The sequence below is a fragment of the Acanthochromis polyacanthus genome, chromosome 22, assembly GCF_021347895.1.
Source record: "Acanthochromis polyacanthus isolate Apoly-LR-REF ecotype Palm Island chromosome 22, KAUST_Apoly_ChrSc, whole genome shotgun sequence".
Lineage (NCBI taxonomy): Eukaryota > Metazoa > Chordata > Actinopteri > Pomacentridae > Acanthochromis > Acanthochromis polyacanthus.
Window position 1 is genome coordinate 10,396,228 of NC_067134.1, and position 12,994 is coordinate 10,409,221.

The 12,994-nt window shown below is 35.7% G+C and overlaps 2 protein-coding genes across 7 annotated transcripts in view; one reads left to right on the top strand and one right to left on the bottom strand.

Annotated features, from left to right (window-relative positions):
- Nucleotides 1-5,726, bottom strand: part of nhej1 (nonhomologous end-joining factor 1) — a 35,604-nt gene extending 29,878 nt beyond the window's left edge. The window contains exons 1-3 of one of the 4 annotated variants that reach the window (XM_051942313.1): nt 2,936-2,968; nt 2,189-2,279; nt 1,501-1,619 (exon numbers count right to left, since the gene is read on the bottom strand). The gene's annotated coding sequence lies outside the window, so the exon portion shown is untranslated. Of the gene's footprint in view, nt 1-1,500; nt 1,620-1,981; nt 2,115-2,188; nt 2,280-2,935; nt 3,022-5,601 lie in introns of those variants that run through there. The other 3 variants (XM_051942314.1, XM_022208179.2, XM_051942315.1) reach the window with 3 other exon arrangements.
- LOC110960804 (tyrosyl-DNA phosphodiesterase 2-like) lies at nt 2,027-11,112 on the top strand. Of its 3 annotated transcripts, none has more exons than XM_022208182.2 (7): nt 2,027-2,146; nt 3,414-3,477; nt 3,546-3,674; nt 3,755-3,849; nt 5,704-5,822; nt 7,274-7,444; nt 9,852-11,112. In XM_022208182.2, exons 2-7 carry the CDS (start codon nt 3,419-3,421, stop codon nt 10,131-10,133), a joined length of 855 nt encoding a protein of 284 aa, XP_022063874.1. In that variant the 5' UTR covers nt 2,027-2,146; nt 3,414-3,418; the 3' UTR covers nt 10,134-11,112. The 3 variants fall into 3 exon arrangements, with proteins under 3 accessions (XP_022063874.1, XP_022063873.1, XP_022063872.1); XM_022208181.2 differs by having other exon boundaries at nt 2,054-2,146; nt 3,417-3,477; XM_022208180.2 differs by lacking the exon at nt 2,027-2,146 and having other exon boundaries at nt 3,100-3,477.
- Nucleotides 11,113-12,994: the final 1,882 nt, after the last annotated feature.

The following is a 12,994-nucleotide window of genomic DNA, read 5'->3' on the forward strand; positions in this document are numbered from 1 at the left end:
TTGTGTATTAAGAGTATTTATTGTACAAAATATACATCTTAAAAGTAATTAAAGCAGTCAGATACATGCAGAAGAGGAAAAATTAGTGGAAAAACGAGTGGAAATGGAGCTGCAGGACTTTAGATTGCAGAGAAAAATGAACCACAGTGAGGAAAAATGTGACAGGAGCAAATAACACCTGGAAAAGAGACATTTTTTGTATAATTTTCCATCTTTTTTGCTACATCATTGTCTGTTATTTTGTCTCTGTCATTTCTGCATCTTTTGTTGTCATGTTTTGTGTTATTTCAGCATCCTTTTGGGTAATGTTGTGCGTTTGTCATTTTGTGTCATATTAACATCCGTTCGTGTTTGTGTCATTTTCATGTAATTATGTCTCTCCTTATCATTTTTGTGTCTTTGTGTGTTATTTTTCTGTTATTTAAGCATCCTTTTGTGTGTTTTTGTGTCATTGTCATCTTATTTTAACACCTCTCCATGTCATTTTTGTGTTATCCAAGCATTTTTGTGTGATTTTAAGTGCATGTGTCATTTTCATGTCTTTTGTTCTCTTATTTTAGCATCCTTTTGTGTAATTTCTCACGGTTGTGTCATTTTCATCTCATTTTAACACCTCCCCATGTCATTTTTGTGTTATTTAAGCATCCTTTTGTACAATTGTATGCATTTTGTGACATTTTCATGCCATTTTAACACCTCTCTGTGTCATTTTGGAATCTTTTTTTCCTCTTTCTTGAGCATCCTTTGTGTATTTTTTGTGTAATTTAAGCATCTTTTTGTTTCTTTGTGTCATTCAGCACATCAGACATTTCTGAGTAGTTGTTGTTTCCATAGATCTTCTCTTTTGCATTATTTTTGGCACTTTAGGTCATTCTAACACCTGTCCGTGTCATTTTTGTAGTTATTTTAGCATACTTTGGCACCATTTTGTGCATTTCTGTGTAATTTTCCCATAATTTTAGCACCTCTCCATGTCATTTTTGTCTTTTTATGCAACTTCTGTGTCATTTTAATATCCTTTTGTGTAAAATTGTGAGTTTGGGGGTCATTCAGCACATTAGACAATTCTGAGTTTCAGTAGAGCTGTTGGATTTTAGATTGCAGAGAAAAATGAAGCCAACAGTGAGGAAAAATATAACGGGAGCAAATAGACATGACAGACATTATGGTGTCATTTTGTGTCTTTTTAAAAAAAAAAAAAAAAAAATCAGTGTGTAGTCGCTTTACTCGAGTTAAGCTCAAAATTGCACTTAAATAGCAGCTTTCAATGCAAAGATTCAAAGCATTTACAGCAGAAAGAAGAATTTAAAAGCAACGAAACATATTAGAAACAACTTCAACATCTGAGCTGCAGTCCTGGCATTTCTCTGCTGCGATATTTTTGTTTTAAAGTGAACCTCTCAATCCAGAATCACACATTTTACACTTTACAGCCCCAATTTGCGGGTCGAAGCTCCCAGAAAGCTCGGAGTAATTGGAGTGTTTTTGAAAATCGCTCACCTCTAAGGAATGAGCCCCCCGAAGCCTGGACCCAGATCTGTTGAAGCCACGTTTTTTTACAGAAGCCAAAGCAGCCACATAATCACCACCTCGCAGGAAGGACGCCGTGGTGGCAGCTCCTGTTTTTGGGGAAAGGAACAAGGTATTTCTCGTCAGTCACCATTTGAAATGCAGCGCAAGTTACAGAGGTTGACTCACAGCAAACTGAAGCGTACCACACAGTAAATCCAGCCGATAAGTGCGTTGACTCAGCAGACATAACGTTAAATAGGTTGATTATCATTTTAAAGAGAGAACACCACAAAATCCAATTAAAAATACAACTTTAATTGGCCCCAATCCAAGCAGAACGGTGGCAGTTGATTAAAATATGACAAATAAAACTACATTTAAAAATCAAAAGTGGAAAATGCTGAGATAAGAAGAAAGTAAAATATCATATTGACAACAAGTGATGTGCATAAGGTGCTAAAATGGTCACCTGGTGCCTGCATTTGGTGTTTTCGTTGGGTTGTTGCTAGAGGTACGGACCGTAGCCTGTGGACTACGGATACGGCACTTTCCATTTGCCAATCAGATACCGAGATCTGGTCACGTGACTCCCGGTAGACGCTAGCGGTACGGACTCGGAGCATCGGTACTACAGGTACGGACCCTAAACCTGACCCTAAACCTAACCTTTGCTTACCTTTCAACAGTTTGCAGTGGTTAGCAGCTTCTTGACTCGCGAGACTCGCGTACGGGTCCGTATCTGTCGGCAAATAGAAAGTGGTCCGTATCTGTAGACACAAGTGGATAAACACCACTAAATTGCCTGAAAATGTCCCAAACTGCTTAGTTCTGTGCTTACACCAAACTCCATTCACAAATCTCAGAATTTAAGCTCCCATTCCTGGTCAGCAAGCATTCGTCCAAAGAAATCGTATCATTTAAACTTGTCTACATCTCTAGAAGTTTCTCGTTAAATTCTCCAATATATCAATAAACCTGTGTTGACAAAGATGCGAACGAGTAGAGGTCTTGAACTGTGTTGGTGAGTAACTTCAAGGGGAAATGTAACTTGCTAACGACAGAACATCACACCAAACTTCATTTTAAAAAACACTTACTTTTAAATGTTCATAGCCAATTATGGAATATAATGGAGAGATAGATTAAAAGGGAGATAAAATTGCATCCTTAGGCATTATTCTTCAATTCGGTGACAATTTCAGTGTCACAAAATGTGCATTTACAGCAATAATCCGCACTTTTGCCTCTAAATTGTGCGGCTTTAGCTAGCTTCAAGCTAACAAAGCAACGACGGACGTTAGCTTAAGTTAGTTTTCGCGCTAAATAAATGTTGCTACATCGTTATTATAAGACAACAGCCCGTAACACATGTATACACGTGATAAAATATAAAAAAATAAGTATATTAGTGGTTTAAAAGTACCAATGTTTGCTGCTCCTCGGCTGTTTGCTTGTTGAGTTAAAGAGTCCCACACCGACGTCAAACAAAAGCGCACTTCAAAGGTTCCGCGTAAAATTAAACGTAAAGAATTATGTTATGAAAAATAAAATCATGATGATCATTACATAAATTAAACACGTTTAAATAGAAAATTAAAGTTATTAAATTTGATTAGCAGTAAAGATAATGTAAAAATCTATCACAGCCAGAATTTTATTCTAAAAGCATTTATATTTTATGAACCAAAACTGACACTAAATTTGTTTTTTGGAAGAAGTATGCTGATTTTAGCAGTATACACTTCATGGATTGTCTCTGTTGTGCTGCTGGATTCATGATGAAAGAGTCTTTTTTTTTGCACAAATGAAACTGTGACATCATGGGAAGTGTTTCAGTGAAAATGAAAATGAAACTCAGCTGCTCTGAGGTTAGATCCTGCAGGTTGTCACGTCTTTTATAGCAGACATGGAGGGAGACTGTGAGGAGAAAACCACCAGACCGGAGGGAGAAGAAAGAGGAAACAGGTAAATAAAGCCTCAGACATTCTCTGCTGCATTATTACTGACTGCTAACATCCTGCACCGGTTGTTAGAAGTGCTGCAGATGCTGCAGAGAGTGGACCAGAGGACAGCAGACTGTCTCTGATCACCTGGAACGTGGACGGTCTGGATGGTGAGGAGCAGCCAGAGAGAGCCAGAGGCCTCTGCTCCTGCTTGACCTCGTAAGTCCACGCTTCTGACTAGCCTTAAGGCTCACTTCATGCAAATTAAATGACTAAATGTTCACTTTGTGGCCGTGCAGACACTCCCCTGACGTGGTGCTTCTGCAGGAGATGATCCAACCCTACATCCGCTTCCTCCACAAACGTCTGACCGCCACCTACACGTTCATCCAAGGTACAAATAAGAAGCTGATGGCAGGTATTAGTTCACATGTTAACCATTAAAACATAGCTCAAAACTGACTCTAAATGATGCCCACTTCATTTTCTTCATTCTTATAGATGGTAGTCTGTTCTTTTACAGCACTTCACTGTGAAATGTCACTATTTACTGGATTGAAATCAGCAAAATTATTGTTGTTTTACAGGAATTTGTCATTTAAATGAAAACAAAATCATAGATTTGAAACATTAAAAAATAGTGTTTTGTTTTTACAGATTCTCTCTTTGTTCAGTTACAGATAGTTTCTAGTAAAATAACTGATTTTTTTGACGTAAAAAAATACTAGTCAAGATTTAAATGACTGCTTTTCTGTTTTGTTTCTGAAAAATTAATTAGGGAGAATCTGTATAAGAACAGCAAAACTGTTTTTAAATATGCTGTTAAATAGATATTCACTATTTTTACTGTATTTAAATCAGACTTTTCCTTTTTGTGTAAATTACAGACAATAACTAGTAAAATAACAAAAAATCATAAAATATAAATTCAAGAATAGTCAAGTTATAAATTAATGCTTTTAATCCGTTTCTATTTTTCAGTAATTTAACAAAATAGGAAGAATTTGTGAAATACAATTCAAATGTTTAATAGTTTTTAAAACTATTTTACGGTATTTAAATCAGAAAAAAAATTGTTGTTTTACAGATATTTGTCATTTAAATAAAAAAAATTAAAAATGGCATTTTTTAACAGATTCTCACTTTTTTGTTAAATGCTGACAATAACGAGTAAAAAACAGGAAAATAATAAAAATAAATGCTAAAAAAGTAGCAAAATGTAGATTATGTTTTTTCTGTAATTTAAAATATACTAATCATTTTTTAATTGTTCGGATTCTCCCTTTTTTTGTTCAGTTACAGATAATAACTAGCAAAATATTTTTTTTTAAAATAAATTCGTCATACTTTTACTCTGTTTCTATTTTCTATATTTTAACAAAATTTGGAGAATCTGTAAAATAACAGTGAAATGTTTTTTTAAAATCTGTTAATTATAATTTTCACTATTTTTACTGTATTTAAATCAGCAAAATTACTGCTGCTTTACAGATAATTGTCATTTTAGTAAAAAGGTTTTAAAAATTATAATTTTTTAACATACTCTCAGTTTTTTGTTAAATACTGACAGTAGCTAGTAAAAAACTGGAAAAATAAAAATAAATTCTAAAAATAGAAAAAATGTAAATTACTGCTATTATTCAGTTTCTATTTCTCTGTAATTCAATAATAATATTGCCATTTCTTTAAGCTGTTCAGATTCTCCTTTTTTGTGCAATTGCAGATAAAAAAAACAACAATAAATTCAAAAATAGTCAAGATCTAAATTTATTCTTTTTTCTGCAATTTAATTATAAAATAATTTTTAACTATTCAGATTTTCCCATTTTTTCTTAAATTACAGATAACTAATAAAGTAACAGAACATTTTTTTATTAAAAACAATTAAACTAATACTTCTAATTTTTTTCCCTGTAATTTAAACAAGGAGAATCTGTAAAATATCATTAAAATGTATTTTTTATGCTGTTAAAACTATTTGAAAAATAATTAATGTAGATCTTAACCTTGAAAACAGTCCAACTTTACTGTTTGTCTGCATTTAAATCAGCTAAAAACATCATTAATTTACAGCCAATGCCGTTATTTTCATAGCTTTACTTCTCAGTATTCTGTTGATTGTTCATTAATTATTTATTCTGCTGACCTGCCTGATGAATCCAGCGGCTGACATTATGACATCATTTCCTCTCCTCTGTGTGTCTGGTGTGTTCTGACCCTCTTTGCTCTTCCTGTCGGTGCTGATCAGGCGGTGATGAGGGTTATTTCACCGTGATGCTGCTGAAGAAGTCTCGGGTGTCTCTGCTGGACAGTCAGATAGTCGAGTATCCGAACACTCGCATGATGAGGAACCTGCTCCAGGCTCAGGTTGGTGTTCAGCAGCACACGTCTGTTTGGGGGTTTCTTCATCTTCACTTGTTTACTTCAGCCCCAGCTGCAAATTACTTTTCAGATTAAGATTTTAAAATCATGATTTTACATCAAATAATTAAAAACAATAATTGTTTGACATGTGACAGGTTACTAAAAAAAAAGCAGAGTTTGCTGTTCACGTTGCCCATAAAAACGGACAGGAAAAACTGGAATTAATGTTGATATAAAAAAACAAATTCCAAATAGTAAAATTTCCCAATTTTTACTGTATTTAAATCAGGTATTAATTTACATTTTGACTGCTCAAAAACAAAAACAACATAATGTTGATTTATCATTTTGGTCTCACATTAATATTATGGATTTTTTAAAATTAATAATAATGTTGACATCCATAATTTGTATTTTTTTTCTAAATGGTAATTTGTTTGACTGTAAAAAAAATAATCACAATTTACACTGTATTTAAGTTAAAAAAAATCTATTTTTTTGTTTAGTTATAGATAATATCCAGTACACTCACAGGAATAAGTATTAATTTATATTTTGAAAGTTAAAAAAAAATTGTTATTTATAATTTTGGCCTTTTTTTGCAATTATTTCTTTTTTTTGGCAGGCAACCTGTAAATTAATATTTTTCTCCATGATTTCACTAGTTGTTCGTAAACAAAACACGGAAAATCTGTAAAATTATATTAATTTGTTAAAAAATATATTTACAATGAAATTTTAAATGTTAAAATATGTTGTTTTACAATGCTTGGCAGTAAAAAAAATTCACTATTTTTATCAGCAAAAGTTATTTAAAAATCTATTTTTTACTTTTTATTTTGCAAATTTTGTCTGTTTTGTTAATTTACAAATATCTAATATCTAGCACAGTCACAGGAATAATTATTAATTTACAAATTTTGTCTGTTTAAAAAATATATATTAATATTGTTTACCATCTTACCTGAGTTTTATTCTCATCATCGTCATTATTATTTTTTTATTGTCATTATTTTGCAGACAACCTGTAGAATATTTTTTCTATTATTTCACTGGTTATTATCTGTAATTTAACAAAAATTAAACAATAAATCATTCCGGATTTTGTTTGTCACACATGGCAAAAAACAATTAGGAATAAATAATTTTTTTTTACCCATATGCAACAGAAACAAAATCAGTTTTACTGTATTTAAATCATCTTCAAATATCACTAGAACAAATTTCACACATTTACACAACTGTAAATATCCAAAAAATTCACATCAAGGCTAAAATTAGAGAAATCACTCCCAAAATCCTAAATTATCTGGTGACGTCTTTGTGGAGAATGATCGTTCAGTTCTAAATAAAACCCCATCCAGCAGCAGTAACCGTGAAATGCTGCTTCAGCTCACAGAGGAGGACGTTTAGAGGCGTTTCATTGGTGCTTCCTTACCTGCTGACGTGCTCAGGTGATGTTCAGAGGCCAGAAGCTCTGCCTGATGACGTCCCACTTTGAGAGCTGTAAGGACTACGCAAGAGAACGGATGAGGCAGCTGCAGCTGGTGATGAAGAGGATGGACGAAGCTCCTGATGACGTCGCCGTGCTGTTTGGAGGCGACACCAACCTGAGAGACGCTGAGGTTGGTTTTATTTCTTTCACATCTGCAGCAGGATTTACGTTTTCCCTGATGAAGCTGCAGGATAAAGACTTGAAACTGTTACCAGCAAAACACAAGTCTGAGTAGCTACTGATGCATTCTGGGTAAAGTACACACACAGCTTCTCACTGAAGGCATCATAACTATGAATGGAATTATGGAGTAAACAAAAAAGTGTGAAATAAGTCAAAACATGTTTTATATTTTGACTAATGACTCAAAATCTGTCCAAAATAATTTGCAAAACAAGTTGAAATGAGTCCAAAATGACTTGAAATCTGATCAAATGACTCAAAATGTGTTAAAAAATGTCCAAAATGATTCAAAATGTGTCCAAAATTTGCTACATCTTGTTTTAAATTCCCCAAAAAGTAGTCTCAAATAACCCTGAACAGGTCCCCAAAAAACTCAAAATTTGTTCAAAATGATTGAATTTGTCCAAATGAGGTAAAAAAATTTGCCAATAATGACACAAAATCTGTTTGAAATAATTTCTAAAACAAATTGAAACTACTTTAATTGTAGTAAATGATTTGAAATTTTTCGACAATGAATGAAAATTTGTGTTCAGTGACTCGAAATGTTTCCTAAATTGCTCAAAAATCATCCAAACTGACTCAAACTAGATAAATTACGACTAAATATTTGTCTACAATGGTTGGAAACCTGTTCAAAACATTTTACAAATGGTCCAGAATGTGTTAATTCTTGTCCCAAAGGACTCAAAAGAACTCTGAATAAGTCCCAGGAAACTCAAAGTTTGTTCAAAATGATTCAATTTGAATTAAAAATTGCCAATAATGACTCAAAATCTGTCTGTTCTGTTAGATTCTTCCAAATAGCCACCCTTTGCTCTTGGCATTTTCTAGATGAGTTTCATGAGGTAGAACTTGAAGTGGTTTTCCAGCAGTGTTGAAGGAGTTCCCAGAGATGCTGAGCACTTGTGGGCAGTCTAAGGCACACCTGTGCACTAATCATGGCGTCTAATCAGCATCTTGATATGGAACACCTGTGAGGTGGGATGGATTATCTCAGCAAAGGAGAAGTGCTCACTATCACACATTTAGACAGATTTGTGAAGAATATTTGAGAGAAATGGTCATATTGTGTATGTGGAAAAAGTTTTAGATCTTTGAGTTCATTTCATAAAAAATGGGAGCAAAAACAAAAGTGTCGCGTTTATATTTTTGTTGAGTGTAAAATGAGAAGCTGTGTCCAAATATTTAACTGGTCGTGTAAACTAACACCTTTAATCTGTTTCTATTTTTTTTATTTAATTTAAAGAAAGAGAAACTGTAAAATAATAGTTCTTAAAATGCTGTTAACCCTTTAAGCGCTAAAGTCGCAATACTGCTGAACATAACAAGCCATAGCTTCAAATATACTGCCTCATGTAGTTACTACTTTACACCAGGAGATGGCAGACATCTGAAACTTCAATCTGAGCATCACTTGTGGGCGTGTTTTCATTCAAAGTTTTGGAATTCACAGAGTTTGAAAACCGAAGAGACGAGAATCGTCGTCGGAGCGTATCAGAGCGCAAGACGGCGCATTTTAGAGCGAGAAAACTCAGCATACAGAGAGGTCTGGTCAACGCTGACAAAGTACTTTGTCATATAATGGCTTACTCAGATTCTGAAGAGGAATATTCACCCTCTGATGAAGATGTTCAGTCGTCCAGTGAGAGAGAAAGTGACGCTGCGTCTGTGCGTAACGGCAGCGGGTCGGTGCGCCATGACAGTCCACAAGCAGCACATACTGGAGCCTATGTTTGCTTCACGGGGTCCGGGGTGGCAGGAGGGGACGTGGTGGGTGTAGCAGGGGTGGTGAGAACACCGCTAATGGTGAGGGGGATAGCGGGGGTTAAAAAAAACGCGGAAATAGCAGCAGACGCGGGAGAAAATGCAGTGATAATAACGGTGGAGGCCGCAGTGGCGTTCACGGCCCCGTCGTAAATGACGATGATGATGGCTGGGTTTGCTTGACAGATGAGGAAGAGTTTCACAAGTGGATCAGACATTCTGATGAGTCTGTTGGGTGTCGTGGAGACAGGGATCTGACAAATTCTGAGCCAAACAATGCCATCTTGATCGATAAACATGAATAAAGTTATGTAATCCATATGTCCTGGTGACGTCATAATATGCAAATTAGATGAGTGAATTTACTCCATCACAAACTTTGGGTCATACTGATGATTTCTCTCATTTACAGTTTGCCTTTATCTCCAACCATTTTCAAGTTACAACCTTTAGAAAAAATGATATCGAAACTGAATATTTTATTGAAAAAACTCTGGCGCCTAAAGGGTTAAATCCTCAAAAACGTGATTCTTTTGGGCTGTAAATGACTCCTGTCCATTTAAAGCTTAGCTGCCGTTTCCTCCCAGGTGGCCAAAGTGGGTCTGCCCAGCAGCGTCTGTGACGTCTGGGAGCAGCTGGGAGAGCCGGAGAGCTGCCGCTACACCTGGGACACTCAGCTCAACACCAACAAGGACGTTCACTTCAAGTGCCGCCTTCGCTTCGACCGGGTCTACCTGCGGAGGCCGGCCCAGGACGGACCCCCACGGCTGGAACCTGACAGCATGGCTCTGGTGGGGCTGGAGAAGCTCCGGTGTGGACGCTACATCAGCGACCACTGGGGCATCTACTGCACCTTCTCTGTCCAGTAGGAAACAGTGTCCGCTACTTTTATTGAAAGATTCTAAAAATGCACAACCTCTTGTCTTCATGTCTTCATCATACACACCCAACATCCACTGACACACAGCAGAAAAATAACTAAAGTAAAATAAGTTAGGGGTGTCAAACATGCGGCCCGAGGGCCAAAATCGGCCCTCCAGAGGGTCCAATCCAACCCTCAAAGTGTAAAAATTTTTCATTCTGTTTCTTATTTTTGTCATTTTGTGTCTCATTTTTGTAATGCTTTGTCTTGTTTTTGCTGATTTTTTTGTCTGTCTTTTGTTGTTTGCCTCAGGTTTTCATCATTTTGGGTTTCCTTTTTGTCTCACTTGTGTTTTTTGTCCATTTTTTTGTCATTTTGTTTCTGGCTTTGTTGTGGCTTCTCTGCATGTTTGCAGGGTGGGTTGGGGGTGGGCATGGGTGGTGGGGAGATATGAGTGTTCCTTTGTGTCTTCCTTGTACTGTGTGGGTGTGGAGGGGTGGAACGGATAGAATCGTTTTTAATCTGTAAAGCACTTTGTATTGCAATTTCTTGTATAAAAAGTGCTATATAAATAAAGTTTTGATTGATTTGTCCATTTTTTGTCACTTTATAACTTTTTGTAAAATTTTGTGTTTCTTTCGTTTGTCTCATTTTTTGTCATTTTGTGTCTCATTTTTGTAATATTTTTTGTTTTTTTGTCTTTTTTTTTACACACTTTTCTCATTTTGATCATAAAGTACTATACTATATCATTCAGATCCAGATGACTAAATGTTTTTTTCCTCTGTAGACTCTCTCTCTTTTTTTTAAAGAAATGTCAATTTGTTCATATTTTTTTGTGAGAAGACAATTCATTAAATGAATCATTTTCAGAATGGATTTTTTACACTAAAACAAAGAAAATATTAGATATTAAAGGTTATTATGCTGTGATTTTACCGGTCCTGTATGCGGCCTCTGGACTAAAATAAACTGGTATAAATGTTGCAGCTGATTCTGTCTGGATGAAGGTGATACTAATGAGTCTGTGCTGATGCTGTAGGAGTTATTATGCAGGTGCAGAGTTCAGGTGTGTGACTTAGATACTCAATACCTGGAATCAAATACAGCACAGTAAGATCTGGTTCTAATGATCTGTGGAACAAATGTGTACAGTAGACAGACATAAAATTGGTTTAAAAAACATAATGTCTGTCATCAGATCAAATATCTAATTACTGTTTAATGGAGTTATTTGTAGATCAGTCTGGATGATAGCTGCACACGCTCAAGTTCAGCCTCTAATTAAGTCAGCGCTGCTCTCTTGTGGTCAAATTACAGAAAAGCAGCTTACAGAGACTTTCAGTAGTTTATTAACCACGCCTTACGTACGTCCGCTGGGTTCCTGCATTCGCTTCGGTATCTGGCTGGCTGGGTAAGTATGTATGTGGGTGTGTATGTCCGTTCAGATATCTCTGCAAGTGCTGAAGTCAGGATGATCAAACTTGGCACTGAAGATCAGTCTGAGGTCCCCTGCTCAGGTGTGGAGTTACAGGTCAGCAGATCAAGTAGGAAGGAAGACACGTTGGATGATCAAAATTGATACAGACTCATATGCAAGTATTTAATGCCATCTACTGAAACTCGTCAGTAGATGGCGTGGTTCTGCCCTCTACTGAGGGCTCGTCTCGTTTATGATGATGCCATTAAAAATATCACTTAAGAACTGATTAGGTAGCGTTAAGATGTGTTATGCTTAAATTATTTACTGGTTTATTGGTTCTAAAATTGAAACAGCGCTTTAAACTGTTCTAGGTGTGTATTTTATCACTAATAATATCTTGTCTTTCATTTATTTCAGTCACGTAAATTAACATATTGTAGAGTCATACCCTAAACGTCTATTTTAGTCTGAAAAAATTATGTTTTATATGATTTTGTGAAGACTTCACAAATTTTTAGGCGACTTTGGTAAGTTAAGTGTTTTATTTAATACTGTAGGACCTTAATCTTTAATATTAAATTAGTTAATTAGTTGGGTAAATTTGCAGAATAATTAAGTGTTCACCTGATTTAAATTAATCTGGTAGCTTCAGTAGAAATCAATTGGTTTCAAATGGCCCAGGATGAAACCACAGTTTTATTTGGCGTCACGTCACTCTTCACATGCATCCCCACATCAGAGGCAGTGGAGAGTCAGAAAACGCCTTCTAGAAGACAGAACCAACCTCAACCTGCTGGATCTCTGCCTGACCACCACCTAGTTCAAAGATAACGTATGTCTCTGTGCATTTTGCAGAGGACAGATGGTTTGAGAGGACTGAAGGAAGCTATCTTTAAACAGAGGAGGGGGTTTAATGACACTATTTACGTAGAGGTTTCTCCATCGTTAACAGATAAAGTCTCTCCTGACTTCTCAGATTCACATCTTTTGTTATGTAAACTGGCAGCTCCACCATCATGATTGCTGTAGTTACTGTTCGACCTCCTAGTCTCACAACATTCACACCTGGAGACAGGTGAGTCCAGGTGGTTAGTGGACCATTAGTCATGTGACCTAGAGCGACAATAAACTCTGAAACCCCAGCAGTCAGTCAGACCTAAAGAAGAACACTGGATCAAACATCTTCAAGAAGCTACAAGAGAGGTCCAACTGATTTCTACTGAAGCTCCGACCATCACCATGACCTGCAGGACTGAGAATCCAGACAGACTTATCTGGTGAAACTGCTTGTTATAAAGTCTAAATCTAAATACTGGTTTAGTCAGATAATTTGGTATTTTACATCCCTTAATATTTAAGTTCCTCAGGTAAATGTGTATTTTCTGTAGTGATATACCTTATTCTTCACATATAAATTAGATCAGTAAATGTGAATAAATGATCAT